The following is a 22,649-nucleotide window of genomic DNA, read 5'->3' on the forward strand; positions in this document are numbered from 1 at the left end:
CCCTGTCTCACCTTAGCATTACACAGATGGAGTTTGTTCTGTCTCTGATAAGCACATCAGAAGGCTTATGAGGGCATTAATTTCCCAGTTTCTTTGGCAACAATCAGTGTATTTTCTGCAGTGAGACAGAGATTAATTGATTTCCTCCCCCCACCAGGAATCTCATGAGACCATTGGTACATAAAGATTTGAAAATTGGTGTAGTCTTTGATTTTTCTTTATTCACTTAGACTTACATGAGTAGAAAACATTTGGTGTTAAATGTAAGCTTGGGGCAGGCAGACTTGAAAAATCAGGAGTGTCTGAAGAACTTCAGGAATTGAAGCTGGCAGTTCAGGTATCTGTAAGACTGTGAGAGGGGCATGTGTGCATGCCTGGAAGGGAAAGAATGAGTAGGGATTAAATTACTGCATGGTGGAGAGAGCTGGGAGCCTTGCACGATCATCTGGTGGTCCCAAGAGGCTTGAACTCTGGATTAACCTCTGTGGAGGTCACTGATGCTATCATAGTGTTTTGCCAAAAATAAAACAGTGGCTGTTATTCCTACATCCCACTCTTGTGATTCAAGGAGGACACCTAAACAGAGATCTAAAGTTTTGTTTCTTACTATGGGGAACTTAACAGAGACATGTAGAGATTGATTACAAGCCATTGAGCAAATTTATTATGTATGAGTAAATAACAGTAATAATAACAGTAGTACCTGATGTTACCTGGAACTTCACGAAGCACCTTGAAAGTTAGTTATTGCCAATACCTCACAGCAAAAGTGACTTTGCACAATCTTACTGTCTTCCAGCTGGACATTTACTTGCACTGACCTCTGGAATGGGTGTGTGAATCTCTCCATGCTTCTCCAGGACCTCCCTGCCAATTCACCGGTGTTTGTGCATCAGATAGACTTGCTGCAAAAGGAAACATCTGGGTCATTTTACCTTGATGAAGTCATCATCGCAGACAGAACTGTGACTGGTAAAGGAATCTGGTTTTCTTTCCTGTTACTGACTGTCCAGGGTACCCTATTAAAATCTTTAATGACAGGGCTGGTTGAAACTTTTTCAGAGGGGGTCTTTCACAACAGGCACAAATATTTGTATTCTTGATTTATTTAAAATGTGTTTCTACAAATGTAACTCTTGGATGGTCTTGTCCAGACAAAAAAACCCTGAAGCAGATGTGTTTCCAGCTATGAAACGAAAATAACCTAGGCATAGTCCAGCTGTTCTCCTTGCATTAATAAATGCATGTGCCCTTTTTCTTTCAGTTTCTCAGCGAGATCCCAAACCACCTGAGCCAGATAGGAGGATAGTTGAAGCAGTATCTGTGGTGGGGTCTTCTCCCACTTACAATGTGTCCTGGATGGTTTCTGGCTGCGGTTCAAGTCTGCCGCTTCTCTCTTTAAGGTAGGAATAGCGAGTAGATCATCTCAGTACTCTGTAATAGCTCGTGTAGTTCCTCTCTGTCTGAAGCTGGTTGTCATCTAAAACAGGACATGAGAAGCAGTAGAGGATAAGACTGCAGTTTGGCAATCTGCGTGCTTTCATTGGAGTCTTTTCTTCTAGGCATTGCCAATAGGCTGTATTCAGACTGTTTACTGCACAGATGTGTGTACTCAGTAGATGGGCTACAGTTCTAAATTACAGTACTGACTTTCACTCTCAGCATGAGTGTCTTGAACTTTGCGCACTGTACAGAATCTTGAACATATGTTAAAGCCCTCTTAGTGAAGCTATCTGATTCTGGTACTGAAGTTCACTTGTATGAGTGGGATTCAGTTGCTGAACCAGAGATGCTTAAGATGTTTCATTTAAACTGGGGTGTAAGGTATGTGTGGGCATCCTTGGCGGTGTTCAAGGTCAGGTTGGATAGAGCCTTGGGTGGCATGGTTTAGTGTGAGGTGTCCCTGCCCATGGCAGGGGGGTTGGAACCAGATGGTCTTAAGGTCCTTTCCAACCCTAACTGTTCTACGATTCTGTGATTCTATGATGTAGGACTAGAAGGAGATCTAAGCCCGTCTGGAACAGTGGATAAAGATCATCCAGAGATACTCTCAAACACCTTTAATGACATCAGTTACCACGTTAGGCAATGGAAGTTCACCTTATGTGTCCTTGTTTGCTGAGTTGTTTCCTATTCTGGAATTTCTGACAGTGAAAGAGGCGGCAGAGCCATAGGCTAACTGGATCAGAGTGTGGAGTATTGAAGGGCTATACTGGCAGAGAATAAATCCTGTAAAAGTCGGGTTGTATTCAGTCAAGTCAACAAGGCCCTGATGGGAATAGAGCCAGGCAAGGAAGCCACTGGTACAATGCAGCCTCTTCTTTCCAGCGGCCAGCTGTTAGTTTGGCTCAGTTATTTCACTCGGTGACTTGCCCAGGCATCCATAGGAAACCTCCTTTAAGAAGGCTAACCTCAGCCTGCTGTAACTTAATTTGGTTTCTCACCTCATGGTCTCTCCTATTTCAAGAAAATGCAAAGAAATATATCATTAATTTCGAGTGCTCCAAAGACAGCTATATTCTCCTTTAAGAGACAACTAAGATCTGAAAAAATCAAGAAATGCTTGCACTGGTAGGCTTCTCCGTCTCATAGAAGAAGATTTAAGAGAAACCAGTGTGTGATGCTGAAGCCAGGAACACTGAAAAGAAGAAATCATGCATATTTTAAAAACCTGTGGGATGATCACTGTCTTTTGATATGTTCAGGACACACTTGGCTTTATTCTAATACAACTCACTGTGGCCAGGACAGGAATATCAGTTAAAATCTGCTGTACCGGATGTACATCATTCGAGAGAGCTCAGCTATCCTTTTGGCTCTGTATTCTCGAAATTTACCCTGCAGAAGGTGTGGCTGAGCTACATTTAGCTGATGGCCAGACATTTAACCACATGGTGGCATCATTGTACTGTAGAGAGTCTTTTGAAGAAGGAGAATTTTAGTGGCAAGAAAGAACTCGTTTTAAGTTTATAAATTGGGTTTTGGGTGAATTCTAATACGAAATATCTCTGTAATTCAGGGGAGATAGGATTTTGATAAACTATAGGAGACAACAGGATGAAGTAGGAAAGCTTTTTGCTTTGCTGTTATAGCTGCACTGGGCTGGTTCTTTTAAAATACCAGTACTGGGGTAGGGCTTGCTTGTGGTTAGTGCTGTATGAACTATTTCTTCTGTCATAATCTAAATAGGTGTTTTTCCATAATTTTCTATTCTGTTCATTGCCTACATTATGTAGGTATAACCTGGGAGTATTCAATTCCATGAGCTCTGAATATGTTTTCCTTAGGTCCTTCAAGAGTGTTGTTTCCATAGGTGTCCCTCTCCTGCAGATGACATGGAGGGGATGTCAGGAATGGGAGTCTTGACTGCTAATGGCTTCATGTGAACTTTCTCTGTCACACAGAGGTGCTTTTCTTGGGGAGGGTTCTAAAGAGTATGGCTACCTCTATGTCTCCACGGAGGATGTGAGAGTCAGCCTCACCATTCAGAGACTGCAAAAGTTGTCCCTACCTCTTGGAGGGACCTTCCGCATCCACTTGGCCGATACAGTGATATCAGGTAAGAGAAGATGCAAGTACAGGTCTTAGATTTCCTTTGCAGGAAATGAAGTGAAGAAGAGATGGTACTGAACCTCAGAAATGCTTGGGATACAGGCTGGCAGGTTAAACACATTGTGATAGTTGCTAGATATTTGCATGTGATGTATTTCTAGATGTTCAGTATGGGGTCGTTCCAAAATGCATGCAGCCACTCTGAAATATTTGCCTTAATGTTAAAGAAGTTTGGATCAGATCCTGAACTGGGATTTTGCATCCCAAGGTTCATTAAGATAATATTTCTCCAGCATGTGTGCTTCTGGTCATCTTGTATGACAAGACTTCTGCATGTTTCCAGGAAATTAATTCTCTTCTAGGATTACCAGGATTGTTAACTGGTTTGCAGATACCATAAATGCTTTTGTGCATAGAATTGCTTGACTTGAACATAGTCACCGTTTAGATGTGCTAGGATTTCTTGTGTTTTGTTTAAATAATCACAAAACCTTAGAATGAAAGTGACCAGATTAATCTGAGCAAAGCCAACTGTAAAGTTCTTGACTGAGGAACTGTTGATTCAGTTATAAAGTCAAACAAAAATAGGACAGGCAGCTTTAGAATATTTGTGAAATATCTCTTTTCTCTGTGCTTTCCCCTCTTTTTTAAGAATTGGTTTAGACAGATTTATTGTATCTGCAGTTTTGAATGACTATGGCTCTTTATGTTAAAAGAAATAAAACATTATTTGCATTTATTTGTGATTGGACCCAAGAAAACAAAATCTTCTGGGTAGACTGACTTCCCTACCTATCTCATCTAAGTAGCCTCCAAACTTTCCATTTTGAAGGAAAATGACTTGAACACTGAAATTTCATGTGCATATTGTGTAAAAGTATTACTTAAGATTTCTGATGGTCCCAACTGGAGAGAAGTTTCTAGGTTTTCTTAGCTATTAAGTAGTGAAGATCCTCATACTAGATATAATGAAGAATTTTTCTGTGGTGAAGGTGTTGAAACATGGGAGTGGGTTGGTCTGAACAGCCTGATCTACTGAAAGGTATCCCTGCTCATTGCAGGGTTTAGGACTAGGTGACCTTAAAAGATCCATTCTAGGCTGAACTGCTCTGTGACTGTTCTCTGATTCCATGATCGTTTGGCATTTGAGGTCTGGTAAATTTCCCTCTGCTGCTTTTTGGAAGTTGCAGAAGTTTGAACTACAACAGCTTTGTGCTAATGAAGCATTTTCTAGGACCAGGTAGACATGATCTCCTAAGGATGATGATATCTACTGCTTTCTAATGTCTTTTTCAGATGTTTCAGTGCACACCTCCTCCAGCCATCTCCGCAAGCTTTTGCAGGACAACACAGATAATTCTACAGCCCCATACTTCAACACCAGTGACTTCATTGTGACCAAAGACTCAGATTCTTGCTATGAAAGTGTCTGGACACTGACCTGGAAAACAAAAGCTGGGGATTTGCCCAATGTTATCAGTGTACAGTAATGTCTTTCACTAACACCAGCTTTGAATCCCATTCAATGTCTTTGGCCATGGCTGATTCATTCCCTCAGTGTTAGTTTTTATGAAGACGCTTATGGAACCTTAAGCAATCTGTCTGCCTATTAGGAACATCAGTTTAGCAAATTTCAGATTAGATGATTAAAAAACCAATAGCAGTTGCACAATGAGAAATTACACCTTCAGAGCCTGTGCTTCAAAATGAGGAGGCTAGAATGTGCTTTGTTGCAGTTCTACACTATAAAGAGACTGCTATACTGAAATTAAATCTATTATAATCACATTTATATTTCAGTACAGTAACCAAAGTTCAGTTCAGGTTTGTGGCATCATTTATGGGCCAAGAAGGTCTTTTTCTGAGAACTTTCTGTATGTGCTCATATCTTTTTCTCATAAATCTCAGAAGAAAATTCAGTTCACACTCTCCTAATATTTGTTGTAAAAATACTTAAGTTTTGCTTCAAGCAGAAGGTTCTTTTTTGAATAAAGACTCAGACTAAGCTGCTTCCTCCCTTAAAAATGGACTCTTTCTGTATTAAGCTTCTGAAATTGTAAAATTATTTTCAACAAAACAATGAGTTCCCATGCTCAAGACATTATCCTGGAGGGTGAAATGTCTTGAGCTGCATCTTCAGCTGTGAGACAGACCCTTGTTTCACCCAGAGTAATGTCTTTGAGAGCAGACGTTCAAAGTTCTTTCTATGCTTAATGCCAAATATTATCATTGACTATTAGAAGTTTATTTTCAAATTTGGCTCCTGAATCTCTTCACCTGAGCTTGCAGTCTTTTTGTCTGCAAGGTGAGGTTGGGAACAGGGAGGTGCTGTGAACTCTTGGGTAATGAACCCTGCCTTGTAAAGACTCGGTGTGAATTCTGGGTGAATGGTTTTAATTTAAAAGCACAAGACAGAAAGGAACAAGAAACTTAAATTATTTGTTCTTTGCCAGGTCTCTGCTGAAAATCTCACTGGTGTGCAACCAACTGTTTCTAGTCGTGTGGTTTATGATGGGGGTGTGTTTATTGGTCCGATATTTGGGGATATGCTTGCTACCTTCAATAACAAAACACAGGTGAGTTAATGTGCTGTCACATTTCCTATTGATTCACCTGGGTAGCGTAGATCGAGGAGTCTCACAGGTGTTAAGGTCACTAAATCCTTTTAGAAATCTGTTATGTGCTTTTCACAGTATTGGTCAGACTCTGCTACCTGGTTTGTGGAGCAGGAGTTTCCTCCAAGAGCTATTGCAGGTGGGAAGACTGATCATCTTGGTGATGGAAGGCAATTGATTCATTTTGAGGAAGTGGCCAAGGGCTGATATTTCTGGACTACTGTCCTTGGTAGGTACTCTTGTGCTGGCCACCAGACTTTAGAATGACACTGTCCATCTGCAGCCTGCTGCTATACTGATGGGCAGAATAAGCAAGATGGTGGCTGTGGTAGTAGTCTGTAAGTCCCCTAGCCTTTATAGATCTCAATTCTTCAACTGTTGAAAGGGAGTAAGGAGAGCTTCCTGGATAAATGAGTCTGCTGGATGGACAAATGTGTGATAAACTCTGTTCTCAGATGTTGCAGAGCAGTGCACATTGCTGGCTTTGCTTCCAGCAAAGACCGCTGGGCACTGTAGAGATAACAGGGTGATGCTGAATGTGCTTAAAACCCATCTGTGCAGCATTTGGGTCTCGGTCGTCCTACTGTTTTGGTGAGCCTTTTCCTGTCACGAGGTCTACCCTTCTTCCAGTGGCTCAACCACCCTGATACCTTTGCCATCCATGTTGCAGACATATCCTCAAATAGACCAAATGAAACAAGAATGGCAGCAGCAATCACATTTCCTCTTCATATTTTTAAGCTTTATTCTGGCTTGCTGCTAGCAACAAGTATAAAAATGTCCCTCTGATTATTGTCTTTACTCAAGTAGAGTACTTCATAACTCTGTGCTCCTCACATATCTTGGAGACAGTCTGCTTTTGCTTTTTGTAGATGGTGTACTTTCCTGCACATCCTTAATACCTGTGAGAGAGATGAAGAGGGGCTCTCCTATGCCCTGTGCTTTAGCAGCTGACTCTTCTGAGATTTTAAGATCTCAGAGGAGGTATCTCTTAGTCTCTTGCTAGATAATCAGGTCACAGTTTTTTGTTTCAGCATGAACAACAGGGGATAAAAGAAAACCAAAACTGGGAGCTGAATGCTGAAAAGACACATTCTGGGATTCATTGTAATTAATCTTACAGGCTTTAAACATAATAAACTTGTTCCCAAGGTGGGGTGGGAAGAACTGAGGCATGGCAAGCAGGGTCTTCAAGGGATAGCTACAATAACAGGAGTTGGGAAGAACTGTGTGTCACAGCAAGACGGGAGATAGGACCCTTCAGACACTGAGGAAGACAGCTCAGACACTGAGGTAATACAGCTTCCAAAGCTGTGCTCTGCGTTGCCAAAGATGAGCCTTAGCAAGCCTTGCACTTTAATTTGTAATGAGACTGCAGCAGAATAAACAGCTGTCTGACTGTGCTCTATTCTGGCACAGTCTGGGCGCTCTCGGCATCTGTGCCTACCAGTATCACTCTGAAGCTCTATCAGGTAGATGTGGCTCTAGAAAACACCTCTGCTCCCTTCCCATCTTCAGGGTAACCTTCTTTTCTGTCTCCAGGTGGTGGTGGTGGTGAATGATGTCCTTGCAAACTGTTCTGGCTCATGCTCTTTCCAGTTCAGCCAGGAAATGACACCTTTAGTCAGTGATGTGGAGTATTCATCAGGTAATGGGGCTTTGTGTCTGAACAACATGGCAAAGCACTGCCCTGTGAAAAATATCTGCTACATGCTGCTGTGTGCCTGTGGATTCTTTTGGAAGTTTCTAATTTTATGGAAACTGCACTTTCTAATGGGGCATTTATGATCAGCTCGTGTATGTAGCATAGCCATATTTTTACAACAACATGAAGATGGCAGAGGCATAAGGGGGAGAGAAACAGTGGTGTGGTTGGTGCTTAAAGTGAAAGGTGGCTCTTGGTTCAAGTTAATTTTAATAAAAATTTAAGGACAAACAGTAGTTGGACAGGGGCAGGCAGGAAAAGGTATTATGGGGAGCATTAAGAGATTATTGCTGGTGTAGATTTTAGGATGTTCTCATGAAGATGGTAAAATATTTAACTGTTTGTTGAAAGTAAACTCTGGACATTGTTGCACCAAAATTTACAAGTGATCTTGTTGATTATATTTCTTTAGATGATGGCTCCCAGGCCACAGTAGTTATCAGGGGAGTTGGCTTCACTGAGAAGTCAGCTCTGGAGGTGAAGGTGAACAACACCACCTGCCATGTCATAATGATGAATCAAACCAAAGTGGTTTGCCAGATGGAGAGGCTGCCAGTTGGAGTCTACCAGATGATGTTATTGGTGAGACCTTATGGCTTTGCGCTCAATGGCAGCACAGGAGAAAGGATCTTCCTAAGAGTTGAACCAAAGCTGGTAGCCATCGAACCTCCTACAACTTCTGAGATAGGTAGGTCTGAATGCTGGTCTCTTTCAAAGGGGATGTCTGCTCTCCGCTTCTTGGGTTTTATGACATGTTTTGGTTCTTCTGTACTTCAACTACTGAGGTCTGCACCTGATAAAAAAGACATAATGTGGCTGGACACTCTATGTGTTCCCCAAAGCACTGGGGCAAGTTTCTTAGAGTGATAGACTTTGCTTGGTTCTTTGTGGAGGCCACCATTTTTTTGACTATTTTGGTTTGGGAATAGTAAATTCAGGTGCAGGTGTATTAATTCCAGCAGATCAGATGGGTATTAGTGTTTCAGAGCTTATCTTCCCATATCCATGTAACACATAGCTTTGTAGTATTTAAATTAATCTAGCCTAATTATGAAATGGCTACACTTTGGTTCATCCCGGTCTTATTGCAATGAATTACTATTCTGAGTGGTAAAATAGAAAACTTATCTATGTTTAGCTACAAAACTGAGAAGCCTAGAAGAGTGCAAACTAAACTGAATCTCCTTCCATTCCCATTACCCCTACTCTCCTTGAAACAGAATTGGAAATAAAAGGTGAAGCCAAGAACTTGTGAGACTTCTCACAGGGATTCTGGAGCCAAAGGACTATTATGATTCTCTCATATGCCCTCTGTGTGACATAAATGAGGGGACTTCATCTGGAAGTTCCAGCAAGTTGCCTAGAGAACTGCAGCTAAGCCAAACCAAATGCTGTAAAAAGCTACCCTCTCTTATTTGGGAGAAAGAAGTCTCCCTATCCCAATGAGAAATGTGGAGAGCAATCTTGACACACCTGGGTTGTGCAGTAAGGACCAACAGTCTTAGCATATGGCTTATTTTCAAGCAGCTAGGAATGCACCTAGAAACAACATGACCCAGGCGTATGCTGACAGTAGAAGTTGCCCGGCTTTTGTCTGGAAACTTCCTAGTCTCATTATTGAGGTGATTTGAGTTCATGATAACAAACATCACCAAAAGCAGGAGTACTGGCCTATGTGCAGCATAAAGCTAACTCAGACATGTGGCTTGGAGAACTGACTGTGGCATGATTGGCCTCCTTGGAGCAGGTAAAGGAAGGAATGGTGGGGTATAAACATCTCTCTGGATGAGCTATAGGATAGAATTGGACCAGTGTAGGGTTCCTAAGCTGATAAGCAAGAAGCTATGGACACCTTTTATTTTATGGTTTGTTGGAGTGCATGGGAGGAAATAGGAAAGGTATTCTAACCCTTCTAACCCTTTCTGGTTCCCCCCCCCCCACCCCCCCATGGGAGGGTCATATGTTACATTTAAAGTTAAAATTCACTTTTGATTCATAGGAAACCCAAACACACAAAACTTAACCATTCCCCAAATACCCTAAAAAAAGCTAGCTATGTCAAGTTTTAGTGTCTGGGTCTTGCTTCTCATTTCCTTCACTGGCAATCCAGTTCTCCCAATTACAGTGATCTGTCACTCATTAAAAGGAAAGCAAGTATAATGCTATCTTACATTACATATGCCTTGAACATTTATAATTGGAAAGAATTACAGCTTCCATCTGTGTTTTTAATTTCTTCCATTTAAAATACCTCTTTTCAATCTTATCGTAAAGTGCACATATGCAGTATTTCACTGCATATGGATATAAGTGTAGATATCAAAACTTAAGAGCATCAGTGTTTACACAACACACATGGATTTTGTACTTTAAATCTGAGGCTCCTTATCTGACAACTACATTAGACAAGTGGCTTCAGTTTTGACTTCTTGCTATTTCTGACTCTGCAAACTTAATGTTACAGGAGGAAAACCCAGGAAGCATCTTCTCCTTTGCTGCATCAGCTCCCTCTTAATCAAAATATCACAAGCCTTAGTGGAGCCATGGTGGGAGATACCTGTGACCTAATTCTATCAGTATGGGATGCCTTTCTAAAGATACTGCCATGCTCCAGTGGATAGAAGGAGCCTGCTGCTAACATATCTGATTGCTGTTGTTTGCTTGGTGATGCTGCTAGCCAGAGAAAATAGAAAAGATTAAACTTTAAGATATAATTTTAACTTAAGATACAGTTCTCTGGTTGTTTAAAAAACTATCAGGAAAAGATACTTTGATCAAAAATTGAGGAAAAGTTGTTGCCATCAATGTATAATGCCTTTACCATAAAAGCTTTTTCTATATCACATGAAAAACATCATAAAAACTCAGTTGGTTTGTAATATAGCCATAATAACACATACATATAAACACTGCATTGATAAAGTTCCTGTCTGAGCAGTCTCTAGCTGTAGCCCTAAAACTCTGCAGTGCTGATAACTAAAGCAAAGAGCTGGAAGTGTCAAGAAAATATAATTTATTTGCTTTTGAACCGCATCAAAGTCCAGGTTAGAATTGCTATTAATGTGCATTCCTGTTCTCTTTCCTGTTTCTCTTTGAAATGCTTCTGAATCTTCCAGTCACTTGGAAAAGCAGAGGGGCACCTTGACTGTTTGCATTGAGTTGGGTGCTGCAGAAAGATCAAGCACAAGTCTGACTTGTGTTGAGTATGATCCTGCATGTGATTGAAGAGGCTCAGCTCTGGCGTGCACAAAGGAGAGCTCAGGTTGCTTAGCGCTTCACAGAATCAAGCCCTCTGTGACTTTCCTCACAACCCTGCTAAGTCTCAAGCCCTGCCAAGTCCCCTTTCTAACCTGAGTTTCCTAAGACACATGCCACAGGCCTTTTTGACAGCAGGGTGCTTGGCAGCTATTTGAACTGTGAAAGCACCTGCTGCGTTAAGCTCATTTTCCATTCTTAGTGCTTCTTCCTTCCTTATTTTATTCTTGGGCTGGGGATCTTTTGAAGGGTGAGGTTGCAGGCCAGGGCTTACCAGCTTAAATGAGTATGTCATTAAAAAATACACCGAGAAACAAACCCAGTCCTCCTGTATTGTAGACAGTTCAAATAATAGGCAAAAAGATCTCTGGTGAAAGAGAGGAAGTTAGGCACAGCAAGGTTGAAGCAGATCATCATCAGATCTACTGAGAGACAACTGTGTTTTGTTAATAAAGAATCCTTTGTGTATAAAAATATCATTCTACATCTTGAATGTAACAGAATAATTGGTTTTGTAGGAGGACTGAGAGTGGCTCTCAGTGGGTCCAATCTGGAAGGTGTAAGCTTGGTGTTGTTTGGATCTCAGCCCTGCCCTATTCTGGAGGATAACAGGAATCCAACAAGGATTGAATGTACAGTTCCCTCTCGGGTAAGAAACTACATTTTCTGGGGAACAGTCAGCAGCCTATTACCCTTTCTATGTTTTCCTGGCCTGAGCTATGCTAGGGGAAGAGGAAATGGCAATAGTTGTAGATTAAACATGCCTGGTACAATTGCTCTTGCTCACATATTTGAACCTACTTCAGCTCCAAATCTTCTACTTTACATGCAGACCTCATTTGGACATAATCTGCATGTAATGCAAAATACATGCCATGGGATTGTTACCAGCAGTGCTCTTTGCTACTTGGCAAATTTATACCCAGGACAGTGCTAATAGTTTAAGCATAGGGATAACTGTCTATGCCTAAGACTTATCACTGTTTAATTTACTAATATGGGTATAGCAAATGAAATTTGCATAGTCTGAGATTGTTTTAAGGTTTTTAAATCTTCATAGATGTCCCTTTACAGACAATGTAACTATACACATTCAAATAGAGTCTGGGGTATATTCAAATTTCATCAGGGCCATGTGTCTGACTTATGGGAGATGAAAGAATATAGGGAATAACTTTTTTTTTAATTTGTGTATTCTTATGTCTGACATTTTCTTCATTTCTGTTTCTAGGGGAAAGAGGATGCTACAGTTCATGTAACACTAATTTCTGGGTACCAGTCAATAACAGTAACCAACTTGTTCCAATATGATCCTTCCTTAAACCCAGCTGTTGTATCATTGAGCAGAAACACAAGTGGCATAGCAGGTAAAAATGTTGCAGACATGTATTGGGCATCATGTGTAGAAGTGCTACTATTGCTGCTGGTGGTGGAGGAGAGGAATTTAGGCAGAGAGGAATTTAGGTCTATGAAATTAAGTGATTCAACACTGGTTTTAGTTCTTTTTCTCTTAAATCCCCCTTTTTTGGGGCTAGTCCTGATCAATCCTTGTTGTTTTACATTGATTTTACTCTAGCATACATGAGATAATGAGTTGCTTGTTGTAGACCAAGATGGATGATGCCCACAGGATGCCAAGTGTGGTATAATGATCCTTTTGTGTCATGTTTCTCTAATTCTGCTCTGAAATCATTCTACCTATTCATTCCCTGTAACAGGTTCAGCCACGACAAGAGAATGTCCTTCAGAATCCAAAAGGGTTGATCTTGAAATGCATCTTGTGCATTTTCAGTTGCTGAAAGCAGAAGAGAGGCAGCACCCTGCTAGTTCCCATTTCCAAGACAAACTCTTCCAGTTTGCCCTTGGACCATGTGATCCATTCTTTAGAATATGAGTTTAGATTTCATGGACTTTGTGGGGGCAAAATCACAAGTAGATCTCATGGAGCGTTTAGAATTTCTGTTTTTTGAAAGTTTCTAATTGAGGTTAGCTTTGGCTCTTTTTTTATCATTTCTCTTTTATTTTTATTTTTTTTTCTCACAATGTTTTGGCATTGGGCATAGAAGGCATTAATGATGAGTAGTGTCCACTTACGGACAAGCCTTTGAGGAAGACAGTTTACTACATTTCTATGTGGCAACCAGATACCAGATTCCTCATTTCTGAGAGAGAAGGAAGATGGAAGGAAGTAGAAAATATTCCTGCTTTCCTATTCATTCCATTCCCATTCCTTCAAGGATGCAATAATCTGATTGTTTGCTTGGTTCATCCCCCTCCCTTTTTACAGCCTCTCCAGTGCACACCTTAATAAAGCTCCCCCTTGCTCAACAGTTTGGCAGGACTTCATGGGGATGCAAGGAGTTAGGTGACTGCCAGTGACAAAATACACTTCTTGCTGCATGCCTGGCATTTCTATTCCTTTCCCCAAATGCCCTTGTCATTTTCTATTACTCCAGAACGCATAAATAAGAGAAAATGTCCTTTATCACCTAAATATTATTCAGATATCATAGCACCAAGGGGAGATTTTTCTAGCCGCGGGCAGCCCAGGTGCAAGGAATTCCTTAATGTTATAGTGTCTTGTGAGTGGTGGTGTGGCTGAGTTCAATCTCTTATTCGGAACCTCCACGGCTTCGTCTTTTAATATAATTTTCCTCCTATATAATAAAAAGAATAAATAAATTACACCAATGCCTTCCAGGCATCTAGGATTAAGCTGACAATTGACCAAGAGTCCAAAGAGTTCATGCTATTAACATATTCAACTTTCAAGCTTTCAAACTTTATTTGACTCTGCACATGCAGAATTGAAAAGTACTGGCCTCAAGACCTGCTCAGGGGAGCTGTTAGATGAGGGGAACTGTGTGCAGACTCTTCTGCTTCATGGAAAGCAGAGACATTTCCAAAACTGAGGCTGTGGAGCTGAATGGTAATAGTGCCTGCTGGGGAGTGATGCTAAAGCCAAGTGACCCAGGTATCTGCTTGGGAGACAAAATTGCTACCCAGATCTAAATCTCTAGTAAGGATGCATTAACCTATAAATGTAAATTTTGATTAAGACAAGGTGAGAAAGCAACGCAGATGAGCTGCTCCTAACTTATTATAAGAGCAAGTAGTGCAAGGGGGAATGACTTTAAACTGAAGGAGGGCAGATTTAGATTACATATTAGGCAGAAGTTCTTTCCTGTGAGGTTGGTGAGGCCTTGGCACAGGTTGCCCAGAGGAGCTTCGGCTGCCCCATCCCTGGCAGTGTTCAAGGCCAGGTTCAGTGGGGCTTTGAGCAACTTGGTCTAGTGGAAGGTGTTCATGCCTGTGGCAGGGAGGGTTGGAAGAAGTGCTTTTAAGGTCCCTTCTAACACAAACCATTCTGTGATTCTATGACTATCTTCTCTTGTGGCTGGGATAACAGTGCCACGTGTTCAGTGAAGAAGAATAGGAAAAATTAAAGCTGTTCTGGAGAACTCTGCGAGTAGACAAGTGTTTCAGGCAAAGAAATATTAACACCTTTAGCTTGTTTGATTTAGGAAAGGGATTTATGTTTATAATAGTCTATGACAGCAGGAAGTTAGACTTAGAATCATAGAATAGAATCATAGAATAGTTAGGGTTGGAAAGGACCTTAAGATCAGCAAGTTCCAACCCCCCTGCCATGGGCAGGGACACCTCGCTCTAAACCATATCACCCAAGGCCTCGTCCAACCTGGCCTTGAACACTGCCAGGGATGGAGCATTCACAACCTCCTTGGGCAACCTATTCCAGTGCCTCACTACCCTAACAGGAAAGAATTTCCTCCTTATAACCAATCTAAACTTCCCCTGTTTAAGTTTTAACCCATTACCCCTTGTCCTATCACTACAGTCCCTAATGAAGAGTCCATCCCCAGCATCCCTATAGGCCCCCTTCAGATACTGGAAGGCTGCTATGAGGTCTCCACGCAGCCTTCTCCAGGCTGAACAGTCCCAACAGTCTCAGCCAATCTTCATATGGGAGGTGCTTCAGTCCCCTGATCATTCTTGTTTCCATGTCAGCGACGAAGATGTTAAACAAGACCGGTCCCAACACTGATCCCTGAGGGACACCGCTCATTACAGGTCTCCAGCTGGACATTGAGCCACTGACCACAACTCTTTGTGTGCGGCCATCCAGGCAGTTCTTTATCCACAGAGTGGTCCATTCATCAAATTGATGTCTCTCCAATTTAGAGACAAGGATGTCGTGTGGGACAGTGTCGAACGCTTTACACAAATCCAGGTAGATGACATCAACTGCTCTACCCCTGTCCATCAGTTCTGTAGCCCCATCATAGAAGGCCACCAAATTGGTCAGGCAGGATTTCCCCTTAGTGAAGCCATGCTGGCTGTCACCAAGCACCTTGTTGATTTTCATGTGCATGCCTTCCAGGAGAATCTGCTCCAAGATTTTGCCAGGCACAGAGGTGAGACTGACTGGTCTGTAATTCCCCGGGTCATCCATTTTCCCCTTCTTGAAAATGGGGGTTATATTTCCCTTTTTCCAGTCGTCGGGAACTTCACCTGACTGCCATGATTTTTCAAATATGATGGCCAGCGGCTTAGCAACTTCATTTGCCAGCTCCTTCAGGACCCGCGGATGTATTTCATCAGGACCCATGGACTTGTGCACGTTCAGATTTTTAAGATGGTCTCGAACCAGTTCCTCTCCTACAGTGGGCCCAAGGTCTTCATTCTCACAGTCCCTGCATCTGCCTTCCAAGACTTGGGTGGTGCGGTCAGAGCCTTTGCTAGAGAAGACCGAGGCAAAGAAGTCATTCAGAACCTCAGCCTTCTCCAAATCCTGTGTAGCTAGTTCTCCCGAGAGCTTCCTGAGGGGGCCTACGTTCTCCCTAGTCTGTTTTTTATTCGCTATGTACCTGTAGAATCCCTTCCTGTTATCCTTAATATCCCTAGCCAAGTTTAATTCTAACTGGGCCTTAGCTTTCCTAACCTGGTCCCTAGCTTCCCAGACAACATCCCTGTACTCTTCCCAGGCCGCCTGTCCTTGCTTCCACTTTCTATAAAACTCTTTTTTCATTTGAATTTTCCTCAGCAGCTCCTTATCCATCCAAGGAGGTCTCCTGGCCCTCCTGCTGCACTTCCTTCTAGTTGGGATGCAACACTCCTGAGCTTGTAGCAGGTGATCCTTGAAGACCAACCAAGAGTCTTGAGCCCCCCTGCCCTCTAGGGCTATATCCCATGGAACCTTACTAAGCAGGTTCCTGAAGAGGCCAAAGTCTGCTCTTTTGAAGTCTAGGGCAGTGAGCTTGCTGCACGCTCTTCTCACTGTCCTAAGGATCTCAAATTCAACCATCTCGTGGTCGCTGCATCCAAGGCTGCCCTGCAGTGCCACATTTCCAACGAGCCCTTCCCTGTTGGTGAGCACGAGGTCAAGCATGGCACCTCTCCTTGTCGGTTCCTCTATTACTTGCAGAAGGAAGTTGTCTTCCACACAATCGAGGAACCTCCTGGATTGCTTGTGCCGGGCCGTACCGTCATTCCAACAGATGTCAGGGTGGTTGAAGTCACCCATGAGAACGAGGGCCTGTGAGCGTGAGGCTTTTCCTATCTGCCTATAGAGTGCTTCATCCGCAGATTCCTCTTGATCAGGTGGTCTATAACATATCCCGACAGTAATGTCTCCCATCGCTGTTTTCCCTTTAACCCTGACCCACAAGCTCTCTGTTATCTGCTCACCTGTCCCCAGACAGAGTTCCATACACTCCAGCCTATCCCTAACATAAAGGGTAACTCCCCCTCCGCGCCTGCCAGGCCTGTCTTTTCTAAAGAGTCTTTAACCTTCCATTCCAACACTCCAGTCATAGGAGCCATCCCACCATGTTTCTGTGATGCCTATAATGTCATACCCCTGTAGACGAGCACACATCTCTAATTCCTCTTGTTTGTTCCCCATGCTACGGGCATTTGTATAGAGGCATCTGAGCCGAGCTCCAAATGAAGCTGGCTCATTGGCTGGAGCAGCCGGAATATCTCTGCATTGGTCCAAGCATTTATTATAGGTGCTGGCAACTGACTGGGAGTGTTGGGATGGAATGATGCCCCCCTCCCCCAACACATCTAGTTTAAAGCCTCCTTGACCAGTCTGGCAAGCCTCCTACCAAAACTGCTCTTCCCCTTCTTTATCGGACCATCTCCACCAGCCCCGCTAGACCTGGCCTACAAACTTGGGTCCCATGTTCAAGACACCCAAACCCCTGACTGTGACACCACCCTTTTAACCATTTATTAACCTGGCTAATCCTCCTAGCTTTTTTTAGGTCCTCCCCTGTATCCTGGAGAATAGACGAAAAGACTGTCTGAGCTCCAGAGCCCTTAACCACCTCTCCCAGGGCTTTGTAGTCCTTCTTTATGTTCCCCAGGGTACTACTATCTATATCCCTAGCACCCACATGTATCACCAGAAGTGGGTAATAGTCCGTGGGGCTTACCAGAGCAGGCAGCCTCTCTGCCACATCCCTGATCCGTGCCCCTGGTAGGCAACACACCTCCCTTGAGACCGAGTCAGGCCAATAGACGAGTGGCTCTGTCCCTTTCAAGGTAAAATCCCCTACCACTACAACCCACCGCTTTTTCCTGGCAGCACCAGTAGAGATCTTTACCAGTGCATCAGCCGGCTGTTTCTGGCAGAAGTGCGTTTCCTCATGAGCCTCCTGCAGGGCAGCGAAGAGGTTCTGCGTGGGGGCAACAGGTTTAGGAGGAAGTCCCTTGCTTTTAATTGTCCTTTTCTTCCTTTTTTTTGTTTTTTTGTTTTTTTGTTTTTTTTCTTTTGGTCACCAATTCCCAGCTTTGCGGGTTAACGGCCTCCTTCTTTCCTCCATGAACTACAGGGGAGGCTTGAGGACTCTGCACAGTTTGGGCCTGCAGCAAGCATTCCTGCTTCCTCTCAGCTACCCTGACATCCTGTAGCCTATTAATAGCTTCCTGCAACTCAGCCACCTGCTGCAGGAGAACCTTCACCAGGGAGCACCCAGTGCAGCCCTGCCCATTGTGCACCTTTCCTTCACCAGAGCAGTGCAGGCACTCTCTACGCTCCCAGCTCTGCACTGCAGCCTCCCCTCTCATCGGCTCTCTCTGGGTGTCTACGCTGGCCACCGCCGGGGCAGCCAGAGCAGAGCTCCCAGACCGGGCCCTGGTCACACGGCGAGTGCTCCCCATCCCGCTCGCCTGCCCGCACAAACTGCCTCGATCCGCTCTGTTCGCCGCGCTCCCTGGGTCAGGTTTTTACCCAGTCAGGGCTGGCGCCGCTCCTCCTGGCTCCGCCCCCTGTGAGTCCCTGCTCGCGTCAGCTGAGCCGCCGGCTCCGGGGCAGGTCCTGTCGAGGACTTGAGGCTCCCTCGGTGGCTCTGCTCTCACCGCTCTGAGTTGAGGCTCCTGGACGCTGATCTCCCCCCCGCTCCGGTGTTGAAGGCGTCCTCTCTCGAGCTACTCACCTCAGCAGTTTCACTTCAAGACCCCTTCTCAGCCTGTTTATTCCTGCTTCTGTGCAATTGAGCCCACACCCTTCAGGGGAGACAGGAGAATGAGATTCATCTCCTAAAGACGTTTCTGTGCTTGTTGTTTAGATGTCTTCCATACACAGTAAAGAGAAATAGACCGTTATGTAGTGGGATTCACCACAGCTATTTTGTATGTCTTCCTTACAGTAAGATGATTCATGCCATGAAGGCTCTGCTTCTCTTCATTGACTACAGGCAGAGCTATCCCAGTGAAAATGTCTTTATCTGGACTGATTCATACCACCCTAATTTTTAAGTTATTTCAGGAGGAATGTAGGTTATGAAACTCCCTTCTCTGCTGATTTTGTCATTTTCTATTGCTGTATTATGCAGAAAGAGAGAGAAGTATTCTTTGTCATCTGACTATAATTTGCCTCACACAGGGCTTAAATGGGAAAGAGCACCATGTTTCCTGAAATAATGGTGCTTTGTACCTGTGATGGTTTTGTCAGGGATAGATTTAATTTCCTGCATGGTAGCTGGTACTGGGCTATGTTTTGGGTCTGTGCTGGAGACAAATCTAAACTGATAACACAGGGATGTTTTCACTCTTATTGCTGAGCAGCTCTGATACAGATCCAAGACCCTTTCTGCTCCTCACACCATCCCACCAGTGAGTGGGCTGAGGATGCACAAGGAACCAGAAGAGGACACAGCCAGTGCTGCTGATCCCAAGTGACTCAAGGGATATCCCACACGATCTGATGTCATGCTCAGCATATAAAGCTGGGGGAAAAGGAAGTAAAGAGAAAGGGAGGGATGTTCGAAGTGATGTCATTTTGTCTTCCCAAGTAACTGTTACATGTGATGGAGCCCTGTTTTCCTGGAGATGGCTGAATACCTGCTTGTGATAGTGAATGAATTCCTTGGTTTTCTCTGCTTGTGTGCACGGCTTTTGCTTTACCTGTTAAACTGCCTTTATTCTCAACCCATGTGTTTGCTTACTTTTACCCTTCAAATTCTATCCCCAGCCCCACGAGGGAGTGAATGAGCAGCTGTGTGGGGCTTAGTTGGTGGTTGGGGTTAAACCACAGCAGGACATACGTAGGCATCTGACTTTATGTAGCCAAGGAAAGTTTCATGTACCTGTAAAAGGTTCCTGTTAAATAGCTCCTCAGTGCTGAAAAATGGTCTGGATAATTTGTCAGGGATTTAGGAAAAATCCCATAAATCCTCAGTTTCAGTTTATGTGAGGTTTAGAAAGACTGGATTTGGCTTTTATCAGCTGTAGATATTTATATGATAGACATTTATAGTAAGGGGGCATGGACCTTATCCTGAGGGTGTCTATAGATGATCATAACTAAGTTCACTGTGCTAAAGTCTCACTTGTGGCTTGTGACCTTATCATGGAGGGGTTGAGTAGGTTGCAGAGTCACCATGCTCTGCAGTGTTTTGGGCTGATGGATGTGACTGGATCTGTTCTAACATGATGAGACTCCATGTTCTTCTTTGTGTAATGCTTGCACATGCTAAAATAACTGCTGCCAGCTACACTGAGCTGGTTTTATCCATTCTTCTCTTTGTAGGTGGTCAGGAGCTTCAGATTGGAATATCCCAGTTTGCCAGCTACCAAGATTCAGATATCAAGGTCCAAATTGGGGACTCATGGCCACAGATCCAGGCACAGACAGACCATAGCGTCAATGTGATGCTTCCAGCCCTGGCTGCAGGATGGTATAATGTTTCTGTTACCATCAATGGTGTTGCTGTTGATTCAGATGGGTATGTGAACATGTGTACTTTAAGATATACATTTCATTCTCCCTTATATTTGGTATTTTAGGGTTAATCTGAACAAGAATGTAAGAGTTTCTACAAGTTCTGTACCTAACAGTGAAATCTGCAGTGTGGTATAAAATGATGAATAATTATCAAGGCATTTATTGATCTGTGTACCCCAAGTCAGCAAACTGCTAATGCAAGTCAATTAACTCCCCTTGGATCAGTAGGAGGCAGGAGAGAAAAGTTTTAGAAAAAACAGTTGATTTGATGAAAAATGCATATTCAGACAATCAAAGGTATTCACAGATTCAGGTCAAATGCAGATAAATTCTGCTGTAGGAAAACAGCAGAAGAAAAGAAACACTTCGTGAGAAAAACAAAAGCAAGTTCGAAAAACAAGAAAATGCTTTGTTTGGAGAATTTTTAAATGAAGCTATTTCTATCTTTTAAGGTGACACATCAAGCCTAGATAAATGTATAAATGAATTAAAATGGGGGGGTAAAACTGACCTGAAAGTGAGATGCAACAATACATTCACAAGCAACACAATTTTGCTTCTCAGCCGTGCAGCGCTCATCCATGGCAGTTGCTAGGAATGATCCTGAAGCAATGGTAGTGCGGAGAAGGGAGCTGCTTTTATTGCTCACAAACCACCTTAAGCTGCTTGTTTCATTAATGAACTTCAGAAGGAGAAAACCTATGGTCAGTGGAACGACACACAGGGATTACATCTGATACTGATAACTGATCTGTTTTCAGCACCATTACTTTGGCTCCAGGGACAGAGAGTGGAGGGAGATGTGTCATATTAGGAGACAGCTCTGATCTCTGGTGGGATGGACTGCAGGCTTGGGAAGATCTGCTTCTCTAGCTTGTCCTTTTTGAAAGGAGGGGTGTGGTAAGGAAAAATAGATGTAGGTGGGAGAGAAGTGGAGCTACACTTTTATCTGAGTGTGCTTCAGGTATGGTGGGAGAATGCAAGGAGGGAAGGCAGTTGGGATTTCTTCCGTGCGCTTGCATCTTCTTTCTGTGGGCATAGCTACAGTGGGGTCTGTTTGGCGAAAAACTCCCGCATTCTTTCCTCCTTTGATGAGCAATTCAGATGCACCTCAATGGACTAAATTTGGCCAACAGGCTGCCGCTTGATAAGAAGGTGTTTGCAGTACACGTGGCTCTAATCATGTGCGATTTGGTTTGTGGTGTGGTCTTGTCACTGTGGCATTGAACAAAGAGGATGTGTCAGGTGGGTGTCTGGCCTTCCAACCTAGAAGGAGTTATAAGAGAGACGAGTACTGCAGCAGGGGAGAAACATATATGGAAAACCCCTTAAATCTCCAAACTCCCTTTCTATGTTGCTTGTGTTTTCCAGGGTTGAGCCGTTAATCCTGTACCTGTCAGAGATCTACAGCATAGAGCCATGTTGTGGCTCCTTCCTGGGTAAATAACGTTGGTACATCTGCAGCCACTTATGGAGGTTAAAGGGATCAAGGGGACAGTTTTCCTGTAGGAATGAAAAGCCATTTCACATCAGCTTAAATGAGGGTGTTTTAAATCTGTGACCCTTTATTATGCAGACGTCAACTGGCAGACAGCAGCAGTCTGGAAATGTGGGATTGTAGTGAGCATCCCTCAGTCTGGTTGGCTGGCTCAGGGCTCCCTGTGCTTTCAATTTCATATCTTCAAGTGTTTGCTCATGTATCCTTGCATGGCCCCATTGGGAAAACAAAGTGTTCCCACACCTGACTCATCTGTGCGGTTTCTTTCAGTCATTACACCTCCATCTTTCAAGGCTTTCTATCTGAAAGTTAGGTGGCAAGTAGGGTACAAGTGTGGTTTGAAACAAACAATAATTTCAAGTGATCCCAAAGGAGATACTCCTTTTTGTTAAGTTGAAAAGAAAAAAAAGTAATTTTTCAATGTTAACCTTAATAAAAAATGAAGTATTAGTCTCATTCCAAGTTTTTAAACACTGGGAATAAATTGCATTTCAGAGCAAGATATTACTGAATGAAAAAGGAAATTTTAACTTTAAATCTAAAAAATCATATTTGATACAGTTATTTTGTCATTTAGTGGGGGTGGGGGAGAGTTAAATCCCCTCAAAATGTAGTGATTTTTACATGAGCCCTTTGAAATTCTATTATAGGTGACAGAGAAATTCTTGTGATGCAACATCAGGTCCTTCACGGATTGTTCTCCTAGGCTCACAATACACTTAAAGATACAAAACCTCAAGGGCTTTGTGTTACATGTTTGCTTCAATACTT

General features: G+C 43.1%; 1 protein-coding gene across 5 annotated transcripts in view; it reads left to right on the forward strand.

Annotated features, from left to right (window-relative positions):
- Positions 1-22,649, forward strand: part of PKHD1 (PKHD1 ciliary IPT domain containing fibrocystin/polyductin) — a 251,034-nt gene that overhangs the window by 27,165 nt on the left and 201,220 nt on the right. For all 5 annotated transcript variants that reach the window (XM_061372231.1, XM_061372233.1, XM_061372234.1 and 2 more), the window contains exons 21-31: positions 800-972; positions 1,265-1,403; positions 3,405-3,559; positions 4,849-5,033; positions 6,006-6,128; positions 7,710-7,815; positions 8,285-8,560; positions 11,646-11,776; positions 12,359-12,494; positions 20,186-20,381; positions 21,752-21,819. In XM_061372231.1, coding sequence (XP_061228215.1) covers positions 800-972; positions 1,265-1,403; positions 3,405-3,559; positions 4,849-5,033; positions 6,006-6,128; positions 7,710-7,815; positions 8,285-8,560; positions 11,646-11,776; positions 12,359-12,494; positions 20,186-20,381; positions 21,752-21,819 — 1,688 coding nt within the window. The remainder of the gene's footprint in view (positions 1-799; positions 973-1,264; positions 1,404-3,404; positions 3,560-4,848; positions 5,034-6,005; positions 6,129-7,709; positions 7,816-8,284; positions 8,561-11,645; positions 11,777-12,358; positions 12,495-20,185; positions 20,382-21,751; positions 21,820-22,649) is intronic.

The sequence above is a fragment of the Neopsephotus bourkii genome, unplaced genomic scaffold (assembly GCF_033783945.1).
Source record: "Neopsephotus bourkii isolate Nb327-2 ecotype Australia unplaced genomic scaffold, CSIRO-AGI_Nbou_v1 NB_1600, whole genome shotgun sequence".
In the NCBI taxonomy this organism is placed as follows: Eukaryota; Metazoa; Chordata; class Aves; order Psittaciformes; family Psittacidae; genus Neopsephotus; species Neopsephotus bourkii.